The sequence below is a fragment of the Oryzias latipes genome, chromosome 24 (assembly GCF_053564925.1).
Source record: "Oryzias latipes strain Hd-rR chromosome 24, Olatipes_Hd-rR_3.1".
In the NCBI taxonomy this organism is placed as follows: Eukaryota; Metazoa; Chordata; class Actinopteri; order Beloniformes; family Adrianichthyidae; genus Oryzias; species Oryzias latipes.
Window position 1 is genome coordinate 2868129 of NC_136260.1, and position 22361 is coordinate 2890489.

Here is a 22361-nt window from a genome sequence, read left to right on the forward strand (position 1 = left end):
ACAGCTAAAAGAAACTTGCTGGCTATTATATCATGAAGGATAATAAGGCTTAAAATGTCTTGGTTTCATAATAAATATGCATTTCTTAAGTTCTTACTTGTGATTTAAATCAGTACATTTTCTTGTGAACAAGCTGACTGTGCACAAGCCCTGTCTGGCAGGAAACTGAACGAGAGCCCTGAAGATTATATTCATTCTGTTACTTTAAATTGTAAATACATTTTTATATATAGATGAATGAACACAAAAAATCCCAATCTGGCACTGAACAGCCAAGTTTATTTTGAACAATGGTGAAACAGATCATAAATGTCTCCTAACTTTTTGGCCACCTGTCTTCTCTTCAACAAACTTGTAACATATATTCTTCAAACTATGCTTATTCATTCAACAGCTGTTTTCCTTTTGCTGTTTTTTCCTTTTTTGAATCAGGCCACGATTTCTGACAAAGTCTATTATGTTTTGGACTGGGCGACTAGCTAGTGTAGGATGCTCACCACTCCTACACTGTTTGATTTCAACAACAGTAGCCAGCTTTCCATTAGCAATGTGTTCCTGGAAATGCCTCATCACAGCTGCAATTTCTTTGGGAGACCATGGACGTTTTTGCTTTCTACGTGGATCTTCCATCTCAGCATAATTTTCAGGGAGGGCTACAAAGAGGGAGGGGTTTAGGGGATATGAGAGAGAGCGAGAGAGAGAGAGCAATTAATTAATTGATCAAGACTAAATTAAGACATTTTTCACTGTTTTACTGTGCTAAACTATAAAAACAAGAGCTTCAACGGAAGCGTCCCATCTTCAGAGTTGTCATCAGTTGGTTGTATGTGACGTACTTAAAAAACAGCTGATTGTCACTGAGCCGGAGTCACCTGTCAGACTTAAAATTTGTTCTGTAACAATGACGGCTCTTGTCTAACATGTTCATTTGCATTCTGTTAAGTACAATTAAGAAAGCAAGAAAATGCCAAACTTATTAATTTTAGAGCAGAAAAAGAATTACAAATGGAGCAAAATCTGGTAAAATATCTAGAACTGTCTTTGACACGTTTTACAATGACCTGTGTTTTTGTGAACATCATCTACAGACATGTAATTATTTATTTCTTAACTGTCCCCTTAAAAAAGACAACTCCATTAAAGAAATTTTTAAGTGACCATGTACGAAGTCCAACTTAAACGAAAAATACTCACCTTTATATTTGACACAAATCCATTTCCTGGCACTTAAGGGGCCATGACAGAATGCACATTTTTCAAATGATGAAGCTGATGAAGAACCCACTTTATGTTGGAAGCTCTGCAAAGAGAATGAAACATTTTGTTATTTACTACAAACACTACAACTTCCTATAAAAAAGTAACATCTCTGTGTAGCATGCCAAATTTGTAATTTGATTATATTTTTTGAAAATCTATTTTTCTGTTTTGAAATTCTTTTATGAAGAGTAATACCTGTGGTTTGCCTTTTTATCAGATGTAAAAAGTTTTGGAAAAATGAATAAATGGACCTGGTAATTTAACCATATTGCCATGCAAAATTCAAAAATCTGTCTGTAGTATCCATCTACAGTACCTATCTGTGTGTGTGTGTGTGGAGGGGCCTTCCAAAGAGCAATGTTGAGAAAAGGTATTGAGAGAATCACTGCTTGACAAGATCCAAATGAACAATGACCAAAACTATCACCGAGTCCCCTCTAACATGTACACCAGACAGTAACCTACATTCAAGGGACTGTTACATTTACACATGGACACGTAAGAATCAGATGATTACACCAAACAGTCCCCACAATGTCTGTGTCATACTACACCACTTTGCAGGGACTGTGTCTACTCCTGTCACTATAAATTACAAAGACAGCATTTTCTGTATGTGTTGTCAAAAAAACCAAAACACATTAATGATCACCTGTTTCTCATCTGGGAGTGAGGTCGATGCAATTGGTGTATCGTTATCAGCAGGATGTCTGTCTTCTGAAATCTTGGAGTAAACACAAAAAAACACAGACATTAACAGCAATTCCACAATACTTTACCTACTTTTACAAAAATAACTCTTGGGAGGGGCCTTCCACAGAGCAATGTTGAGCAAAAGTATTGAGAGAATCACTGCTTGACAAGATCCAAATGAACAATGACCAAAACTATCACCGAGTCCCCTCTAACATGTACACCAGACAGTAACCTACATTTAAGGGACTGTTACATTTACACATGGACACGTAAAATTCAGATGATTACACCACACAGTCCCCACAATGTCTGTGTCATACTACAACACTTTGCAGGGACTGTGTCTACTCCTGTCACTATAAATGACAAAGACAGCATTTTCTGTATGTGTTGTCAAAACAACCAAAACACATTAATGATCACCTGTTTCTCATCTGGGACTGAGGTCGATGCAATTGGTGTATCGTTATCAGCAGGATGTCTTTCTTCTGAAATCTTGGAATAAACACAAAAAAAGCACAGACATTAACAGCAATTCCACAATACTTTACCTACTTTTACAAAAATAACTCTTGGGAGGGGCCTTCCACAGAGCACTGTTGAGCAAAGGTATTGAGAGAATCACTGCTTGACAAGATCCAAATGAACAATGACCAAAACTATCACTGAGTCCTCTCTAACATGTACACCAGACAGTAACCTACATTCAAGGGACTGTTACATTTACACATGGACACGTAAAATTCAGATGATTACACCAAACAGTCCCCACAATGTCTGTGTCATACTACACCACTTTGCAAGGACTGTGTCTACTCCTGTCACTATAAATTACAAAGACAACATTTTCTGTACGTGTTGTCAAAACAACCAAAACACATTAATGATCACCTGTTTCTCATCTGGGAGTGAGGTCGAGGCCTTTGGTGTATCGTCATCAGCAGGATGTCTGTCTTCAGAAATCTTGGAGTAAACAAAAGAAACACACAGACATTAAGAGCATTTCCACAATACTTTACTTACTTTTACAAAAATAACTCTTGGGAGGGGCCTTCCACAGAGCAATGTTGAGCAAAGGTATTGAGAGAATCACTGCTTGACAAGATCCAAATGAACAATGACCAAAACTGTCACTGAGTCCTCTCTAACATGTACACCAGACAGTAACCTACATTCAAGGGACTGTTACATTTACACATGGACACGTAAGATTCAGATTATTACATTAAACAGTCCCCATAATGTCTGTGTCACACTACACCACTCTACAGGGACTGTGTCTACTCCTGTCACTATAAATTACAAAGACAGCATTTTCTGTATGTGTTGTCAAAACAACCAAAACACATTAATGATCACCTGTTTCTCATCTGGGAGTGAGGTCGATGCCTTTGGTGTATCGTCATCAGCAGGATGTCTGTCTTCTGAAATCTTGGAGTAAACACAAAAAAACACAGACATTAACAGCAATTCCACAATACTTTACCTACTTTTACAAAAATAACTCTTGGGAGGGGCCTTCCACAGAGCAATGTTGAGCAAAGGTATTGAGAGAATCACTGCTTGACAAGATCCAAATGAACAATGACCAAAACTATCACCGAGTCCCCTCTAACATGTACACCAGACAGTAACCTACATTTAAGGGACTGTTACATTTACACATGGACACGTAAAATTCAGATGATTACACCACACAGTCCCCACAATGTCTGTGTCATACTACAACACTTTGCAGGGACTGTGTCTACTCCTGTCACTATAAATGACAAAGACAGCATTTTCTGTATGTGTTGTCAAAACAACCAAAACACATTAATGATCACCTGTTTCTCATCTGGGACTGAGGTCGATGCAATTGGTGTATCGTTATCAGCAGGATGTCTGTCTTCTGAAATCTTGGAGTAAACACAAAAAAACACAGACATTAACAGCAATTCCACAATACTTTACCTACTTTTACAAAAATAACTCTTGGGAGGGGCCTTCCACAGAGCAATGTTGAGCAAAAGTATTGAGAGAATCACTGCTTGACAAGATCCAAATGAACAATGACCAAAACTATCACCGAGTCCCCTCTAACATGTACACCAGACAGTAACCTACATTTAAGGGACTGTTACATTTACACATGGACACGTAAAATTCAGATGATTACACCACACAGTCCCCACAATGTCTGTGTCATACTACAACACTTTGCAGGGACTGTGTCTACTCCTGTCACTATAAATGACAAAGACAGCATTTTCTGTATGTGTTGTCAAAACAACCAAAACACATTAATGATCACCTGTTTCTCATCTGGGACTGAGGTCGATGCAATTGGTGTATCGTTATCAGCAGGATGTCTTTCTTCTGAAATCTTGGAATAAACACAAAAAAAGCACAGACATTAACAGCAATTCCACAATACTTTACCTACTTTTACAAAAATAACTCTTGGGAGGGGCCTTCCACAGAGCACTGTTGAGCAAAGGTATTGAGAGAATCACTGCTTGACAAGATCCAAATGAACAATGACCAAAACTATCACTGAGTCCTCTCTAACATGTACACCAGACAGTAACCTACATTCAAGGGACTGTTACATTTACACATGGACACGTAAAATTCAGATGATTACACCAAACAGTCCCCACAATGTCTGTGTCATACTACACCACTTTGCAAGGACTGTGTCTACTCCTGTCACTATAAATTACAAAGACAACATTTTCTGTACGTGTTGTCAAAACAACCAAAACACATTAATGATCACCTGTTTCTCATCTGGGAGTGAGGTCGAGGCCTTTGGTGTATCGTCATCAGCAGGATGTCTGTCTTCAGAAATCTTGGAGTAAACAAAAGAAACACACAGACATTAAGAGCATTTCCACAATACTTTACTTACTTTTACAAAAATAACTCTTGGGAGGGGCCTTCCACAGAGCAATGTTGAGCAAAGGTATTGAGAGAATCACTGCTTGACAAGATCCAAATGAACAATGACCAAAACTGTCACTGAGTCCTCTCTAACATGTACACCAGACAGTAACCTACATTCAAGGGACTGTTACATTTACACATGGACACGTAAGATTCAGATTATTACATTAAACAGTCCCCATAATGTCTGTGTCACACTACACCACTCTACAGGGACTGTGTCTACTCCTGTCACTATAAATTACAAAGACAGCATTTTCTGTATGTGTTGTCAAAACAACCAAAACACATTAATGATCACCTGTTTCTCATCTGGGAGTGAGGTCGATGCCTTTGGTGTATCGTCATCAGCAGGATGTCTGTCTTCTGAAATCTTGGAGTAAACACAAAAAAACACAGACATTAACAGCAATTCCACAATACTTTACCTACTTTTACAAAAATAACTCTTGGGAGGGGCCTTCCACAGAGCAATGTTGAGCAAAGGTATTGAGAGAATCACTGCTTGACAAGATCCAAATGAACAATGACCAAAACTATCACCGAGTCCCCTCTAACATGTACACCAGACAGTAACCTACATTTAAGGGACTGTTACATTTACACATGGACACGTAAAATTCAGATGATTACACCACACAGTCCCCACAATGTCTGTGTCATACTACAACACTTTGCAGGGACTGTGTCTACTCCTGTCACTATAAATGACAAAGACAGCATTTTCTGTATGTGTTGTCAAAACAACCAAAACACATTAATGATCACCTGTTTCTCATCTGGGACTGAGGTCGATGCAATTGGTGTATCGTTATCAGCAGGATGTCTTTCTTCTGAAATCTTGGAATAAACACAAAAAAAGCACAGACATTAATAGCAATTCCACAATACTTTACCTACTTTTACAAAAATAACTCTTGGGAGGGGCCTTCCACAGAGCACTGTTGAGCAAAGGTATTGAGAGAATCACTGCTTGACAAGATCCAAATGAACAATGACCAAAACTATCACTGAGTCCTCTCTAACATGTACACCAGACAGTAACCTACATTCAAGGGACTGTTACATTTACACATGGACACGTAAAATTCAGATGATTACACCAAACAGTCCCCACAATGTCTGTGTCATACTACACCACTTTGCAAGGACTGTGTCTACTCCTGTCACTATAAATTACAAAGACAACATTTTCTGTACGTGTTGTCAAAACAACCAAAACACATTAATGATCACCTGTTTCTCATCTGGGAGTGAGGTCGAGGCCTTTGGTGTATCGTCATCAGCAGGATGTCTGTCTTCAGAAATCTTGGAGTAAACAAAAGAAACACACAGACATTAAGAGCATTTCCACAATACTTTACTTACTTTTACAAAAATAACTCTTGGGAGGGGCCTTCCACAGAGCAATGTTGAGCAAAGGTATTGAGAGAATCACTGCTTGACAAGATCCAAATGAACAATGACCAAAACTGTCACTGAGTCCTCTCTAACATGTACACCAGACAGTAACCTACATTCAAGGGACTGTTACATTTACACATGGACACGTAAGATTCAGATTATTACATTAAACAGTCCCCATAATGTCTGTGTCACATTACACCACTCTACAGGGACTGTGTCTACTCCTGTCACTATAAATTACAAAGACAGCATTTTCTGTATGTGTTGTCAAAACAACCAAAACACATTAATGATCACCTGTTTCTCATCTGGGAGTGAGGTCGATGCCTTTGGTGTATCGTCATCAGCAGGATGTCTGTCTTCTGAAATCTTGGAGTAAACACAAAAAAACACAGACATTAACAGCAATTCCACAATACTTTACCTACTTTTACAAAAATAACTCTTGGGAGGGGCCTTCCACAGAGCAATGTTGAGCAAAGGTATTGAGAGAATCACTGCTTGACAAGATCCAAATGAACAATGACCAAAACTATCACCGAGTCCCCTCTAACATGTACACCAGACAGTAACCTACATTTAAGGGACTGTTACATTTACACATGGACACGTAAAATTCAGATGATTACACCACACAGTCCCCACAATGTCTGTGTCATACTACAACACTTTGCAGGGACTGTGTCTACTCCTGTCACTATAAATGACAAAGACAGCATTTTCTGTATGTGTTGTCAAAACAACCAAAACACATTAATGATCACCTGTTTCTCATCTGGGACTGAGGTCGATGCAATTGGTGTATCGTTATCAGCAGGATGTCTTTCTTCTGAAATCTTGGAATAAACACAAAAAAAGCACAGACATTAATAGCAATTCCACAATACTTTACCTACTTTTACAAAAATAACTCTTGGGAGGGGCCTTCCACAGAGCACTGTTGAGCAAAGGTATTGAGAGAATCACTGCTTGACAAGATCCAAATGAACAATGACCAAAACTATCACTGAGTCCTCTCTAACATGTACACCAGACAGTAACCTACATTCAAGGGACTGTTACATTTACACATGGACACGTAAAATTCAGATGATTACACCAAACAGTCCCCACAATGTCTGTGTCATACTACACCACTTTGCAAGGACTGTGTCTACTCCTGTCACTATAAATTACAAAGACAACATTTTCTGTACGTGTTGTCAAAACAACCAAAACACATTAATGATCACCTGTTTCTCATCTGGGAGTGAGGTCGAGGCCTTTGGTGTATCGTCATCAGCAGGATGTCTGTCTTCAGAAATCTTGGAATAAACAAAAGAAACACACAGACATTAAGAGCATTTCCACAATACTTTACTTACTTTTACAAAAATAACTCTTGGGAGGGGCCTTCCACAGAGCAATGTTGAGCAAAGGTATTGAGAGAATCACTGCTTGACAAGATCCAAATGAACAATGACCAAAACTGTCACTGAGTCCTCTCTAACATGTACACCAGACAGTAACCTACATTCAAGGGACTGTTACATTTACACATGGACACGTAAGATTCAGATTATTACATTAAACAGTCCCCATAATGTCTGTGTCACATTACACCACTCTACAGGGACTGTGTCTACTCCTGTCACTATAAATTACAAAGACAGCATTTTCTGTATGTGTTGTCAAAACAACCAAAACACATTAATGATCACCTGTTTCTCATCTGGGAGTGAGGTCGATGCCTTTGGTGTATCGTCATCAGCAGGATGTCTGTCTTCTGAAATCTTGGAGTAAACACAAAAAAACACAGACATTAACAGCAATTCCACAATACTTTACCTACTTTTACAAAAATAACTCTTGGGAGGGGCCTTCCACAGAGCAATGTTGAGCAAAGGTATTGAGAGAATCACTGCTTGACAAGATCCAAATGAACAATGACCAAAACTATCACCGAGTCCCCTCTAACATGTACACCAGACAGTAACCTACATTTAAGGGACTGTTACATTTACACATGGACACGTAAAATTCAGATGATTACACCACACAGTCCCCACAATGTCTGTGTCATACTACACCACTCTACAGGGACTGTGTCTACTCCTGTCACTATAAATTACAAAGACAGCATTTTCTGTATGTGTTGTCAAAACAACCAAAACACATTAATGATCACCTGTTTCTCATCTGGGAGTGAGGTCGATGCCTTTGGTGTATCGTCATCAGCAGGATGTCTGTCTTCTGAAATCTTGGAGTAAACACAAAAAAACACAGACATTAACAGCATTTCCACAATACTTTACCTACTTTTACAAAAATAACTCTTGGGAGGGGCCTTCCACAGAGCAATGTTGAGCAAAGGTATTGAGAGAATCACTGCTTGACAAGATCCAAATGAACAATGACCAAAACTATCACTGAGTCCTCTCTAACATGTACACCAGACAGTAACCTACATTCAAGGGACTGTTACATTTACACATGGACACGTAAGATTCAGATTATTACATTAAACAGTCCCCATAATGTCTGTGTCATACTACACCACTTTGCAGGGACTGTGTCTACTCCTGTCACTATAAATTACAGAGACAATATTTTCTGTATGTGTTGTCAAAACACATTAATGATCACCTGCTTCTCATCTGGGAGTGAGGTCGTTGCAATTGGTGTATCGTCATCAGCAGGATGTTTGTCTTCTGAAATCTTGGAGTAAACAAAAAGAAAGTAACAGACATTAACAGCAATTCCACAATACTTAACTTAATTAGCAGACCGGTGTAGTTCATCTACCACTGTCACTATCCACCCTAGTACTAGTTGTTAGTATTTATAATAATACTCACTTAGATAATAACAGTTTTGTCGGCTTTAATATTTTTCCGCTTTGTGAAGTTCTATTTTATATTTACCTTCATTCTCCATGGCCAGTCTGAGTCTCCATTGTTATAAGTAATCGCTTCCTTTGGTTTAATGTCTTTTGTTGCAAAAACACATAAATGAGGATGTCCTTTCACCGTGACCGTTTTGATTTTGCCATTTGGGTTGATATGGTCATCATTGACCAGTCTTCCCAATGAGCCATCCTCTTTCGCTGCATCAATACTGAAATTAGAAAAATTCCCATGTAGAAGATTGCTTAACTTTAAATGAAATGACTATTTCTTATTTCAGTAGATAAGACTAGCATTTTTTCATTTTGTGTGCCAGTAACCTTACAAATATGTGTATCAATATATCATGATTTACATACCACAGCTGTTTTCCATTGTAACAAAACTCAAACATGAAGACTTTTAAGCCTTTGTGGTACAGTTTAACTCTCCTTTCATACTTCTTTTTTTCCATCAAATCCCCTCTGTATTCAACAAGAAATTCTCCTCGTTCTAAGTGTCTCTTTGCAAACACTACTCGACCTAACAGAAGAAGTAAAAATGTAAATCACAATATGTATTTAAAAGAAGTACTTTTTTAAATCTTGAAATCTTTGCAACTCACCTTTGAGAGAGTTAATGAATTTCACGTCCAATCCTTCTCTGTCCTTACCCCTGGATGCATAGTATACCGCTTCATCCTTGGGTTTTACTCTTATTCTCTGGGGTCTCTGGACTCCTTTCTGTTATTATCAAAATATTTGGATTTTAGCAAACAGACAAACACTTTTAAAATAATATCTATAACACAGGGGTGGCTAACCCTGATCCTCCAGAGCCTCAACCCTGACTTCTTTCCAGCTCTCTCTGGACTGCTTGATGCTGACAAACCTAAATCAGGTGTGTTCATTCAATCAGTCAGCTAATCAACAGCAAGCTGGTTAGGGAAACTGGAAAACAGGCAGGGTTGAGGCTCTTGAGGACCAGGGTTAGCCACCCCTGATCTAAAGCATAAATTAATCCTGGTTTGAGCAGTCCAGGTTCTGGGGTTTCTGAACAGGATCTGGTCTTAGGTGGTCTCAGTCCGCAAAAATGTAGTGGAATGTTCCTTCAGTGCCCTCACAAATCGGAAGCTGTAAATAGGACACTAAGCCTCATTTCAAATAGCCACACATTTTTAAAGGCCCTACCAAGTATTTAACTCCTACAGCAGTAACATGCTTCCTGAAATTACCATATTTTCACGACCATGAGGTGCAATGGGTTTTAGGGTGCAGGCACGTTAAAACAAACCAGTAAAACATATATGCTAGTTTGTGTTTTAAAAAGGCAGCAGGAGCAAAAATGAGTTGGTTGTGATTTATGTTTTCAGTCATCAAATCAGCATCTAGAAATCCATCAAAGGCCTCAGAAAAGTGCAAGCAGACACATCTTTAACCTTTCCTACTTTGTATGCCCCCCCCCCTCCTTCTCTAAAAATGAGACCTTCTGCCGCTTATTAATACAAATAAAATGTTATGAAAAAATATGTGCGTGGGTTATTTAACTGACAGCAATAACATGCTAGCTGACAGCAACATGCTAGCTTCTAAACCGCTAGCTTGTTGTTTTACAGTGAACAAAAGCAAAACTTTAACTTTAACAAGTCTCCCCAAAAAAGGACAATAAGGAGGGGATCAGAACGCTTTCAGACTTTAATTGGGTACAATTTCTGTACTTTGAACGAAGCAAGTTAAAAAGCTTACCTTTCTGTTTTCACCAGACCCCTCCATTACTCCTCATGGTCCTCTTCGAATGATCACGTGAAGTACGTGTGGTATGTCTATCTCATCAGCTCATTGGCTGATGAGAAGTCAGGTTTATTAACCCTGCGCGTGCTCCTGTCTTTGAAAAGGTGCCGCTAATGTGTGTGAAGGAAAAGAGGAGAGCTATGGTGGCCCTGAAGTGCAAATCATTTAACAAATCACTTGATACAAAAAAAATTTTTAAATCACGACAATTTAAAAAAAAAAGTTAAATAGCAGTATTACATTTTAAAAACAAAACAAAATTTTAGAAAACTAAAATTTGTATTTTTTTTTTAAATTGCTGGTTCTTTAGAAGAAAAAAAGACTTTTTTTTTTAACCTGCTTCATAAGCCTTATTGGTTGCAAAGGATGTTATAGGGAGTGGAAGAGTAGCTGTAATTACTGCCTTAAGAGTCTGATGATCTGGAAAACCACATCCAGTTTTAGGCACTGGCAATACGGATGATGGCCCAGGGCGCAAAATGAAGGGGGGCTGCGCCGGCGGCTGAGCCCATGTAAAATAATATATGTACCACTATTAGTTTACTTATGTCACAGAGTTTGTAAGAGCATGAAACCTGGCGGTGCCCCCACCCTGCAGCTCCGCGCTCTCCTATCTTTGAGAAGTGTGAAGAAGGAGAAGGGGAGAGGCGTGGGGTGAAGGGCGCACGGTGAGCACGGAGCGCTGCTGCGTTTGCGCATGCGCAAAACCTGGTCGGATAATATTCAAGGGGGGCGACGGCCGCGGCTCAGTGTTTGATGAAAAAATAAAAAACAGCGACAGCGCCGACATGTAACAAATTGGCGCCCCTGGCTGCAGCTGCACTCGCTCCTGCTGGAAATGTGTGATGAAAGGGGGGGGGGGGGGGGGTGTGACATTCTGTAACCTGAATTTTAATAAAGATATAAAAAAATCACACTTTTTTGGGTTAATTTTTGTGTGAAATGCCCAAATAAAGAATGGGAACACAAAACAATGTTGTCACTAAGGTGACAGTTGGTTTAGTCGACAGACTTGATGCTTTCGTGAGGACATTTATTGCTAAATGCCAAAAACATCTGAAATATGGACAAAGTTGACGAGTTTGCATCAAGGAAGGCTAGAAAGGCTAGGTTTACTTAGTGTTTTCTGTTCTTAGTGTATTGGTACTGCAGTTATATTTATTTTAGCGTGTTATTAGTGTGATAAAAGATTTGTGCTTTATAATATATATTTTATATTATTTATTTAATATTGTGTTTGATTAAATATTTTCTACCTTACTGTATTTTTGCCATGCTGATGGTCTTTTATTTTTTATGTTCTGATAACTGTTATAATGGGGTGCAGAATTCTGATAAACATCTTTTTTTAAGTCAATTTCTTAGTTTCAATTTAATTCAATAAAAAACTTGTACAACTCCAAACAAGTTAGTTAATGGTCATTTAATCAATACTGCAGTTTAAAAGGTTCATATGAGATTTGGTTTATTTTGGAGTAGTTTTTAGTGGCTCCAGGTGTACCATTTAAAATTTTACAGCTTTCTTAACAGAGTTGTTGTTTGATTTTTTAAGCTGTTGTTCAGAAATGTTTCTTTGCCAGTGAAAACAAATTATGTTGACATGAGCATTGTAATAATGGATAGGAAAATAAGCAAAATTGTTTCATAGCAGTGCTATATATTTATTACAAACTTAACGTGAATATGTTTTTCAATATCAAACAAAGAAACAGTTGTGGATTTTACTTGATGGGCTTCTAGTAAAGTACTTCTGCCTGATAATAGTTACACTTACATCAGTGAGGCATGACACACAAGCTCCTGCTAAGATCATTGCATCTGCACAGCTGATCCACATCAATCAATAGAAACCCTGAGGACAAACTATGAATTTGCAATTTCTGATTTTTTATTTTATTTACATGGATCCGGATGAATACCTAGTCTCTCGTACGGGAGTAATGATGTCCATGTAGGGAAAATAGAATGGTCTGACCTGACTGAGACAGATCTTGATCAGTATTTTGCTCTGTCTGAAATGCCGAAATACCAAAAGATGTTGCAACATGTCAAAATATTAATTTCTGACCAAGGTGCTGAGTTATGTTCTTTGTATGACAGCATTGTGGAGTCACTCATTACCTCGAGTGACCTGCTCTGTGAGGCCAAGATGTACAAAATCAAGCCAGGCTTGAATGAGTATGTGGAGGAACTTCATGGTGAAGCGAGAAGAGCGTTCAAGGCTTGGGTTGAATCAGGCAAAATTAAACATGTATGGCCTGCAGACTCTACCCACCCTTGCCCTCGCCGCCCGCCTCTAAGCGCCACCGACCATGTCGCTTTCCGTCTCTTTGCACCATTGCCATCCTCGCCACCCACCTTTGACCAAGGCTGGTCAAAGCTGCATGTGACAAATTGATGTAAAAAAAATATTTTTTTTCAAAATGGCGGCTTTTCTTTGGGATTTATCTTCATAGCAACAATTTTATGTTTTGGTCGCCTGGGGATCCTGAACAGATGGATATAAGTTTTACATGAATCGGAAAAGTAAACAAGTTAATGTCCTTAGCAATAGAGGTTTTTTGCTAATTACGCCCACATTACTTATATGTTCGTATCCCCTGTTATTACAATTGTTTAATTCCAGCTACGGATGCATGCATCCCATTTTCTTTATTTTTCTTTTTTTAACTTGTTTTATATATATATATATATATATATATATATATATATATATATATATATATATATATATATATATATATATATATATATATATATATATAAAAAACGCCCCTTTCACCCTCTGCGGGTGGTTTCTCCTCCAAGCTCGGGTCCTCTATATAGGCCCAGGAGCTTGAGGGTCCTGTGCAGTATCTTAGCTGTTCCTAGTACTGCGCTTTTGTGGACTGAGAGGTCTGAGGTCTTTCCAGGTATCTGTTGCAGCCACTCCTCCAGCTTGGGAGTTGCTGCCCCGAGTGCTCCAATTACCACAGGCACCACTGTCACCTTCACTTTCCAGGCTTTCTTCAGTTCTTCTCTGAGTCCCTGGTATTTTCCAGTTTCTTATGTTCTTTCTTCCTGATGTTCCCATCGCATGGCACTGCCACATCCACCACAACAGCTTTCCTCTGTTCCATCCTATCAGTCTGGATCTGGAAGTCCCACAGGATCTTTGCCTTGTCATTCTCTACCACCTTCGGAGGTGTTTCCCATTTTGACCTTGGGGTTTCACTCCATATTCTGCACACATGTTCCTGTATATTATTCCAGCCACTTGATTGTGGCGCTCCATGTATGCTTTACCTGCCAGCATCTTACATCCTGCAGTTATGTGCTGGATTGTTTCAGGCGCCTCTTTGCACAACCCACACCTTGGGTCTTGTCTGGTGTGGTAGATCTGAGCCTCTATTGCTCTGGTGCTCAGGGCTTGTTCCTGAGCTGCCAGGATGAGCGCTTCAGTGCTGTCCTGTAGGCCAGCCCTTTCTAGTCATTGGTAGGACTTCTTGATATCAGCCACTTCAGTTATGGTCTGGTGGTACATCCCATGTAGGGGTTTGTCCTCCCATGAGGATCTGTCCTCCAGCACTGTATCCTCTGTTCTCCATTGCCTGAGACATTAACTGAGCACACTGTATGTTGGGGCCTTGAGCTTGATGTACTCATGGATCTTGGATGTTTCATCCTGGATAATGGCTTCTACCCTCACTAGTCTTTGTCCTCCGTCCTTGCGGCTAGCATACAGTCTCAGGGTGCTGAATTTGGGATGGAACCCTCCATGCATGGTGAGGGGCTTCCGTGTTTTAACATCCGTGGTCTGTATCTCTTCCTTTGGCCATCTTATTATTCCTGCAGGGTATCTGATAACTGGCAGTGCGTAGCTGTTTATTGCCCAGGTCTTGTTCTTGCCATTGAGCTGACTTCTCAGGACTTGCCTTACTCGTTGGAGGTATTTAGCTGTTGCAGCTTTCCTTGTTGCCTGCTCCAGGTTGCCATTTGCCTGCGGAATTCCAAGGTACTTGTAACTGTCCTCAATGTCTGCTATTGTTCCTTCTTGGAGTGAGACCCCTCCCGTGTGGACTACCTTGCCTCTCTTTGTCACCATCCGGTTGCATTTCTCGAGCCTGAATGACATCCCAATGTCAGTACTGAAGATCCTGGTAGTGTGGATCAGGGAGTCAATGTCACGCTCACTCTTAGCATATAGCCTGATGTCATCCATGTAGAAGAAGTGACTGATGTTGGCCCCATTTCTGAGTCGGTATCCATAGCCAGTCTTGATTATTTGGCTGAGGGGGTTCAGACCTATGCAGAACAGCAGTGGGGACAGTGCATCACCTCGGTATATCCCACATTTGATGGACACTTGTGCAAGTGGCTTCCTATTGGCTTCAAGGGTGGTTTTCCACAGCTTCATTGAGTTTCTTATGAAGGCTCTTAGACTCCTGTTGATATTGTACAGCTCCAAGCATTCAGTGATCCATGTGTGTGGCATTGAGTCATAGGCTTTCTTGTAATCAATTCAGGCTGTGCACAGGTTTGTGTGTCATGACCTGCAGTCTGGAGAGTTGGTGTTTGGCTCCTCTGGAGTCTCTGCCAATGCCCTTCTGTGTGTTGCTCATGTATTGATCCATGTGCCCATTTGTCTTGGTTCCAATGATGCCTGACATGAGCTTCCATGTTGTGGACATACAGGTTATTGGCCGATAGTTGGATGGGACTGCACCCTTTGAGGGATCCTTCTGGATTAGGATTGTTCGCCCTTCCGTTAACTATTTGGGGTGAGTCCCATCTCTTAGCAGCTGGTTCATTTGCGCTGCCAGGTGCTCGTGGAGTGCGGTGAGTTTCTTTAGCCAGTAGGCATGTATCATGTCAGGGCCCGGTGCTGTCCAGTTCTTCATACCTGAGACTCTTTCTTGGATGTCTGCCACTGTGATGGATACTGGATTCTTTTCAGAGAGGTGCATATATATATATATATAAATATATATATATATATATATATATATATATATATATATATATATATATATATATATATATATATATATATATATATATATTTATATATGCACCTCTATTTCTAATGTCCACATGCAGAAAACTGTAATACGTAACTTTAAAGAATCAGACAGGATTGGTTATATACAAACAATTCAGAAATATATATATATATATATATATATATATATATATATATATATATATATATATATATTTCTGAATTGTTTGTTTTGATTTTAGTTTAAAATGTTGCATCTTTTTATAACACGTCCTTTACAAAAACCATCATTATGGGGTCCTTCCTGGTGTTAACCAATCAGAATCACTCAAATAATACACGTGTGTGAATTATTCATGAGGTGATGCATTACCGGGATGTGTCAATAGGGGGTGCTATCACAATACACAAATCACACACAAACTCAGTTTTTTTGTGAATTATAAGGTCATCCCCTAAAACTTTGGATTCATGCGTTTTAGACCTACTTAACCACCCTCCTAATGCTTTTCCATGTCATTTATTATGAGGACATGGGCTATGTCTTCATAATACAAAATGTCCCATTTGTGTGGTGAGTAAACTGGAAAAATGTCCTTACAAACCATAGTAACAAACACACACCCACACACACCCACACACACACACACACACACATACACACCCACTTTCTCCACCAAGAAAACAGTGATAAGCTAAACGCTTTCTTATTAAATGCACAATATGTACATCCATCTTTGCAAAAGTTTGGAGGTTGTTTTTGTGCTGAAACACAGACACTCTGCCGATGCCGATTCTAGGATTACGTCATAAAATGGGCGAGTGGAAACATTCACTAAAAAGACAGTTTCACCATGTTACACAAACAAAAAGGGTTCAGAAGAAATTTCAATGAAAGTAAAATGCAAAATACTCCATTGAAAGTGTAAAAAGGAATGAGGAAGCTGCCAATGTGTCTCCAGTGTGTCTGTGAGGCAGAAACTCCACATTTAAAAAAAGTTCATCTGCTGAAGCAGCTGTTTAAAGCTTCCAAAGGTTTTTCAAGAAGTGGAACATCATGAAAATGTCAGTTTTCTTATTTCATAAATCATATCAAAACAAAAGCAGAAGAATTTTCCTGAATGAGACAAATGTTTTGATACCAGAACTGGTGAAATAGTTTAAAGTCTGACGGAGATTAAAGAAGCCTAACAGGAAACTGACAGTGGAAAGAGAACCTAAGAAGGTTTTTCTACACTTTTATAGAATTTGTGCGACAGACTGGATAACTGAGCAGCACCGGGGGGCAAAAACTGATTTCTAAGAAAACCTTGTCTCTCATTTAGTCTAAGTTAATTTTATTTCTACTTAAATCTATATGGCACAAAATCAAAATACAAACCAGAAATATGACTTGACAAAAAGGAAGACTGAGGAGAGAAAAACTATATCTAAGTAGTGATTAACTACGGAGCCCGTGTCCTGACATTAAGATATAAAAATATATCTTGTTCCCACAGATTATTATCTCGTTCGCACGAAATACTATTCCGTTCCCACAAGATACTATTGCGTTCCCTCAAAATACTATTCCGTTCCCTCGGAATGATTAAGTCGTGCGAACGCAATAATTAATCCGTTCGAACGCAATAATTATTCACGTCATAAGTCATTTACGCGGATATGCTCTCTGTACGCCGGCAAAAGCCGCTTTCAGCGGTAACTTCAGTGTCCTTGTGACCCATATTCGTTCAAAAAAGGAACATAAAAAAAAAAGATCACTTTATTACTGTCTCAATGAATATAAGAAAAATATCAAAAGATTTATGATAACTAGGCTGCTTTGTCATACGATAGCTCCTGCTAGGCTGCTACTAGCTCCGCCGCAGAGCTCTTTGATGTATGCCGGCATTTGGGCAACTGGCTGGTCGGTTGACAGACAGCTGATATTGTAGTTTTTAGGGTCGAATAAGAATAATAATATTCAGGACTTGTTTTTTATTAACTTTAGCAGTCAGTTGCTTTACATTCGAAGGCTATTAGGCTACATGCTAACTGACAAGCCGATCATTTATCCTGTTATTAATTTATTTCTGTCTGTGTGTGTCTCACTACATTGCATTGAAGACACGGAGGATGTTTAGAGAACAGATTTATTTATTTTAAAAAGCACAGAAGCATCCATCGTATTCACGTTCATTCACATCTGGTATGCACTCCGTCATCTTGCTTGCCAATCATTGGTCTTGTTGTTAAACCTTGGTCACAGGGACACGGGGATTGGCCAATGATTTGCCGCTAAGCATTCTGGGAAACGTGACGTACTGCTATTGTTGTTATGCTACGAGCTAAAGGTAAGTGCATTAGGCGAAAAAGCCAGCTTAATATGATATTTTTCAGATTTTCATCGAGACAATAAGAGATCGTCATTGTCACGTGATGTTTCCTCATAACAAGTAAAAATGTAAAGTATCAAGTACAAGAATTTGTTTCCTGTTTTGTTTCTTCAGACACATTCCAGACGTTCAAGTTTAATCCATGTCTTCCTTCATTTTTGTCATGCTCCTATACGATACCCTCACTATGCAGGTGTTTGTTCTGCATTTTCACTCAGCTTTCAATTTTTAAGTAACTCAGCTGCTTTTTATTAGTTACGGAGCCCGTGTCCTGACATTAAGATATAAAAATATATCTTGTTCCCACAGATTAATATCTCGTTCGCACGAAATACTATTCCGTTCCCACAAGATACTATTGCGTTCCCTCAAAATACTATTCCGTTCCCTCGGAATGATTAAGTCGTTCGAACGCAATAATTAATCCGTTCGAACGCAATAATTATTCACGTCATAAGTCATTCACGTGGATATACTCTCTGTACGCCGACAAAAGCCGCTTTCAGCGGTAACTTCCGGATCTCTGTGACCCATATTCGTTCAAAAAAGGAACATGAAAAATAAAAATGATCACTTTATTACTGTCTCAATGAATATAAGAAAAATATCAAAAGATTTATTATAACTAGTCTGCTTTGTCATACGAGAGCTCCTGCTAGGCTGCTACTAGCGCCGCCGCAGAGCTCTTTGATGTATGCCGGCATTTGGGCAACTGGCTGGTTGACAGACAGACAGCTGATATTGTAGTTTAGGGTCAAATAGGAATAATAATATTCAGGACTTGTCTTTTATTAACTCTAGCAGTCAGTTGCTTTACATTCGAAGGCTATTAGGCTACATGCTAACTGACTAGCCGATCATTGATCCTGTTATTAATTTACGTCGTAGATTTACAGCAGATACCTTCACATTTCTGTCTGTGTGTGTCTCATTACATTGCATTGAAGACACGGAGAATGCTTAGAGAACAGATTTATTTATTTTAAAAAGCACAACAGCATCCATCGTATTCACGTTCATTCACATGATGATGATCTGGGGTACGCCCCCTGTCATCTTGCTGCAAAAGCCGCTTTCTGCCGCTACTTCCGTGTCTCTGTGAGCATTCAATAGGGGTAAAAATAAAAGCAAGAATGGCACGTGATGGTGTGTATGAGCATCAACGCAAGTAATGGAAGTTACATATGTGTTGAGCGCCGCTCCGATCTTTAATCCGCCTGGTGGATAGATGAAGAAGACTCCGGGACAGGATCAACTTTAGCCTCCTCTAGGCATATTTATTAACCATTGAGCACGGAACAAGAACGTCTCTCTCGTACATCAGAGCACATTCATTCAGCGAGTGATGTCATCAACCCTCGACACAGAGATACAACAATGACTCACGGGAACAGAAGTGACTCATGGGAAATGGAGTAGAAAGAGTAAGAGTGAAATAGTTTACATATAATACTTAACACCCCCACTCGCTCTTAACTCTTCATATTAACCATAAACAAAAAACAGTTTCCTCTTTTCTTGGAAAACATATTAAAGAACTTTTGCACGTCTAGGTGTCACACATTTCTTGCGCAAATCTCTTCAGTTTTGATTTGGTGGCTGGTTTTGTCATTACATCAGCTACCATTTGCTCTGTAGGGCAATATTCTAAAGTTACCTTGCCACTCTTTACAGTTTCCCTTATGTAATGATACTTTATGTCGATATGTTTTTTGCCAGGGCAATAGTACCAGTGTTATCCTCAAACATGTTTGTCTGATTGTACTGATATTTATCTATACCATTTAGCAAATGCTCCAATTAAATGCATTCCTGTATGGCTGATGCTAAAGCCATATATTCAGCTTCACAGGTGGATAATGCCACTGTGGGTTGTTTTCTGGTCTTCCATGAGATGAAAGAGCTTCCATCGCCAAGGCTGATGCAGTATCCAGATGTGCTGCGTCTGTCTGCAGTATCTGACGCCCAATCTGCATCGCAGTATGCCTTCAATCCTAAATTTTCTGCATTTTGTTTGAAACACAATCCATGTTTTGCTGTACCTTTAAGGTATCTGAACACGTGTTTCACTGTGTTCCAGTGTTGTTCTGTTGGCTCAGAAAAATGCTGGGATAGCTTACTAACCACAAAACTAAGATCAGGTCTAGTACAAGTGGATAAGTATATTAAGCTTCCCACTGCTTCTCTGTATTTTCTTGCATCTTTCAGTTTTTCAGCATTTTCTGAAAACACAAGTTTTGACTCACATGGGGTTTCTCTTGGCTTACAGTCTTACATTTCAAACCTTTCCAGTAGTTTATTTACATACATTTCCTGTGACATTTTGTTTTCACTGTCTGTCTGCTCAAAATCTATTCCTAGAAAATGTTTCAGCCTTCCCATGTCCTTCATCTTAAACCTCTCAATTAGCATCTTTTTCACACTTTCCAGAACATTCTCTTCGTTTGCTGCCAAAATTAGATCATCAACCCATATTAAAAGAATGACCAGGTGTTAGCTCACCTTTGCACTAATAGTTTGCATGATTGAATGAATGAAAGATTTCACACTAGTTGGTTTAAAGTCATAGGTATGCGTTCGTGAACACTATCTGTTTTGTGTACATGTTGACATGTGGACATTTTTGCAGCTAGCAGGTGTGTTGATAATATTTGAGTGTGTGTGAACAGGCCCCGCCCTTTTTGTACTACATTTGAACCGTACCGTAATGATAAACAACCAGTAAACTTGTTGCTTTATGCTGCTTCATGGTCTTACCCCCCTTCCCCTCCTATTATCACCCTCCTACCCCCCCCCCCTCTCTCTAACGTCCCTCTCTCTTCTTCCCCTCTTTCCTTTTCCGTCCGGTCCAACACCAAAGATTTTCAAACATGATTGAAATTAATAAAGTTTGGCCTCAATTACAAAAGGGGTTTATTCAGTCATACCTTTGGTTTGTCTGAAGATTAATAACCCCTCTTGTTAAAATAAAATATGTCCAACACAAGAGGCCCTCAGCTCTCATCTGTTTGCCTAGCTGTTGGACAGGACAAGTTTAAAAAAAAAAAAAAAAAAAAAAAAAATAAAGAAGAATGACCTTTTCATCCTTTTTCTGTTTTGAATACACACAGTTATCGGCTGAATTTTGTTCAAATCCATTCTCGATTAAACATGCATGTAACATTGCATTCCAGTTTCTCCCTGATTGTTTTAAACCATAAAGAGTTTTTTGCAACATACACACAAGTTTTTCACCAGTCTCCGACTTTCTCTCGTAACCCTCTGGCTGTTCCATATATATTTCACAGTCTATGGGTGCGTGTAAATAGGCTGTTTTGACGTCCATCTGATGAAGAATGCTTTCTGCATAAGTACTCTAACACTCGTCATGTCTGCTGTTGGTGAGAATGTCTCTTCATAATCAATTTCTGGTCTCTGGCTGTAACCTTTTGCAACAAATCTTGCTTTGTATTTTTCTGATCCATCAATGTTTCTTTTACGCGCATATACCCATCTACCCCCCACTGTCTGTTTGCCTGTTGGTAAGTGAGTGAGTTTAAAAGTGTCGTTCTCAGTGAGTGATCGCATCTCTTCATCCATTGCGTTTTTCCACTGTTTTGAGTTTTTGGATGTCACTGCCTCTCTGAAGTTTTGGGGAATGTCTCAAACTGCTCTATAACAGGAGTCTATGCATACCTGCATTTTGTCCACTGTCTTATCAGTCTCAAAATCCTGTAGATGAACCGGTTTCTTTCTGATTCTGGGTGGGTTCCTTCTGCCTACAGTCTCACTGATTTCACCTGGTTGTGCATGTTGACTCTGTTGAGGTAAAGTTTCAGAAACATCATCCCGACTTGGTTTGTTTTCTGTATCTCCATCGTTATCATTTTCAGGAACCTGAGGATGTATGTATCCAACATCATGTTCTGTGTACTTCTCTGGTGTCTGACTTTCTTTTTCTCTGGTAGTTTTTCTAGTGAATTTCACTAACCTGTGTTTCTGAATCTTTTCTGTTTCTGGATAATACACCAGAAGAGCTGGACTGTTTTTGTCATATCCGACGAAAATGCCTGGTTCACAT

At 39.3% G+C, this 22361-nt stretch overlaps 1 protein-coding gene across 8 annotated transcripts; it reads right to left on the reverse strand.

Annotated features, from left to right (window-relative positions):
* Nucleotides 1-259: 259 nt before the first annotated feature.
* On the reverse strand, nucleotides 260-11072 carry LOC111947076 (uncharacterized). 8 transcript variants are annotated; one of them, XM_023953037.2, is made up of 22 exons: nucleotides 10901-11072; nucleotides 9781-9898; nucleotides 9536-9698; nucleotides 9195-9387; nucleotides 8917-8988; nucleotides 8459-8530; nucleotides 7992-8063; nucleotides 7524-7595; nucleotides 7056-7127; nucleotides 6589-6660; nucleotides 6121-6192; nucleotides 5653-5724; nucleotides 5186-5257; nucleotides 4718-4789; nucleotides 4250-4321; nucleotides 3783-3854; nucleotides 3316-3387; nucleotides 2848-2919; nucleotides 2380-2451; nucleotides 1913-1984; nucleotides 1195-1300; nucleotides 260-653 (listed from the first exon to the last, which is right to left on the reverse strand). In XM_023953037.2, the coding sequence occupies exons 1-22, from the start codon at nucleotides 10925-10927 to the stop codon at nucleotides 388-390; spliced, it is 2025 nt and encodes a 674-aa protein (XP_023808805.1). In that variant the 5' UTR covers nucleotides 10928-11072; the 3' UTR covers nucleotides 260-387. The 8 variants fall into 8 exon arrangements, with proteins under 8 accessions (XP_023808805.1, XP_078799240.1, XP_078799247.1 ...); XM_078943114.1 differs by lacking the exon at nucleotides 10901-11072 and adding an exon at nucleotides 9979-10199; XM_078943121.1 differs by lacking the exon at nucleotides 9536-9698 and having other exon boundaries at nucleotides 10901-10947.
* Nucleotides 11073-22361: the final 11289 nt, after the last annotated feature.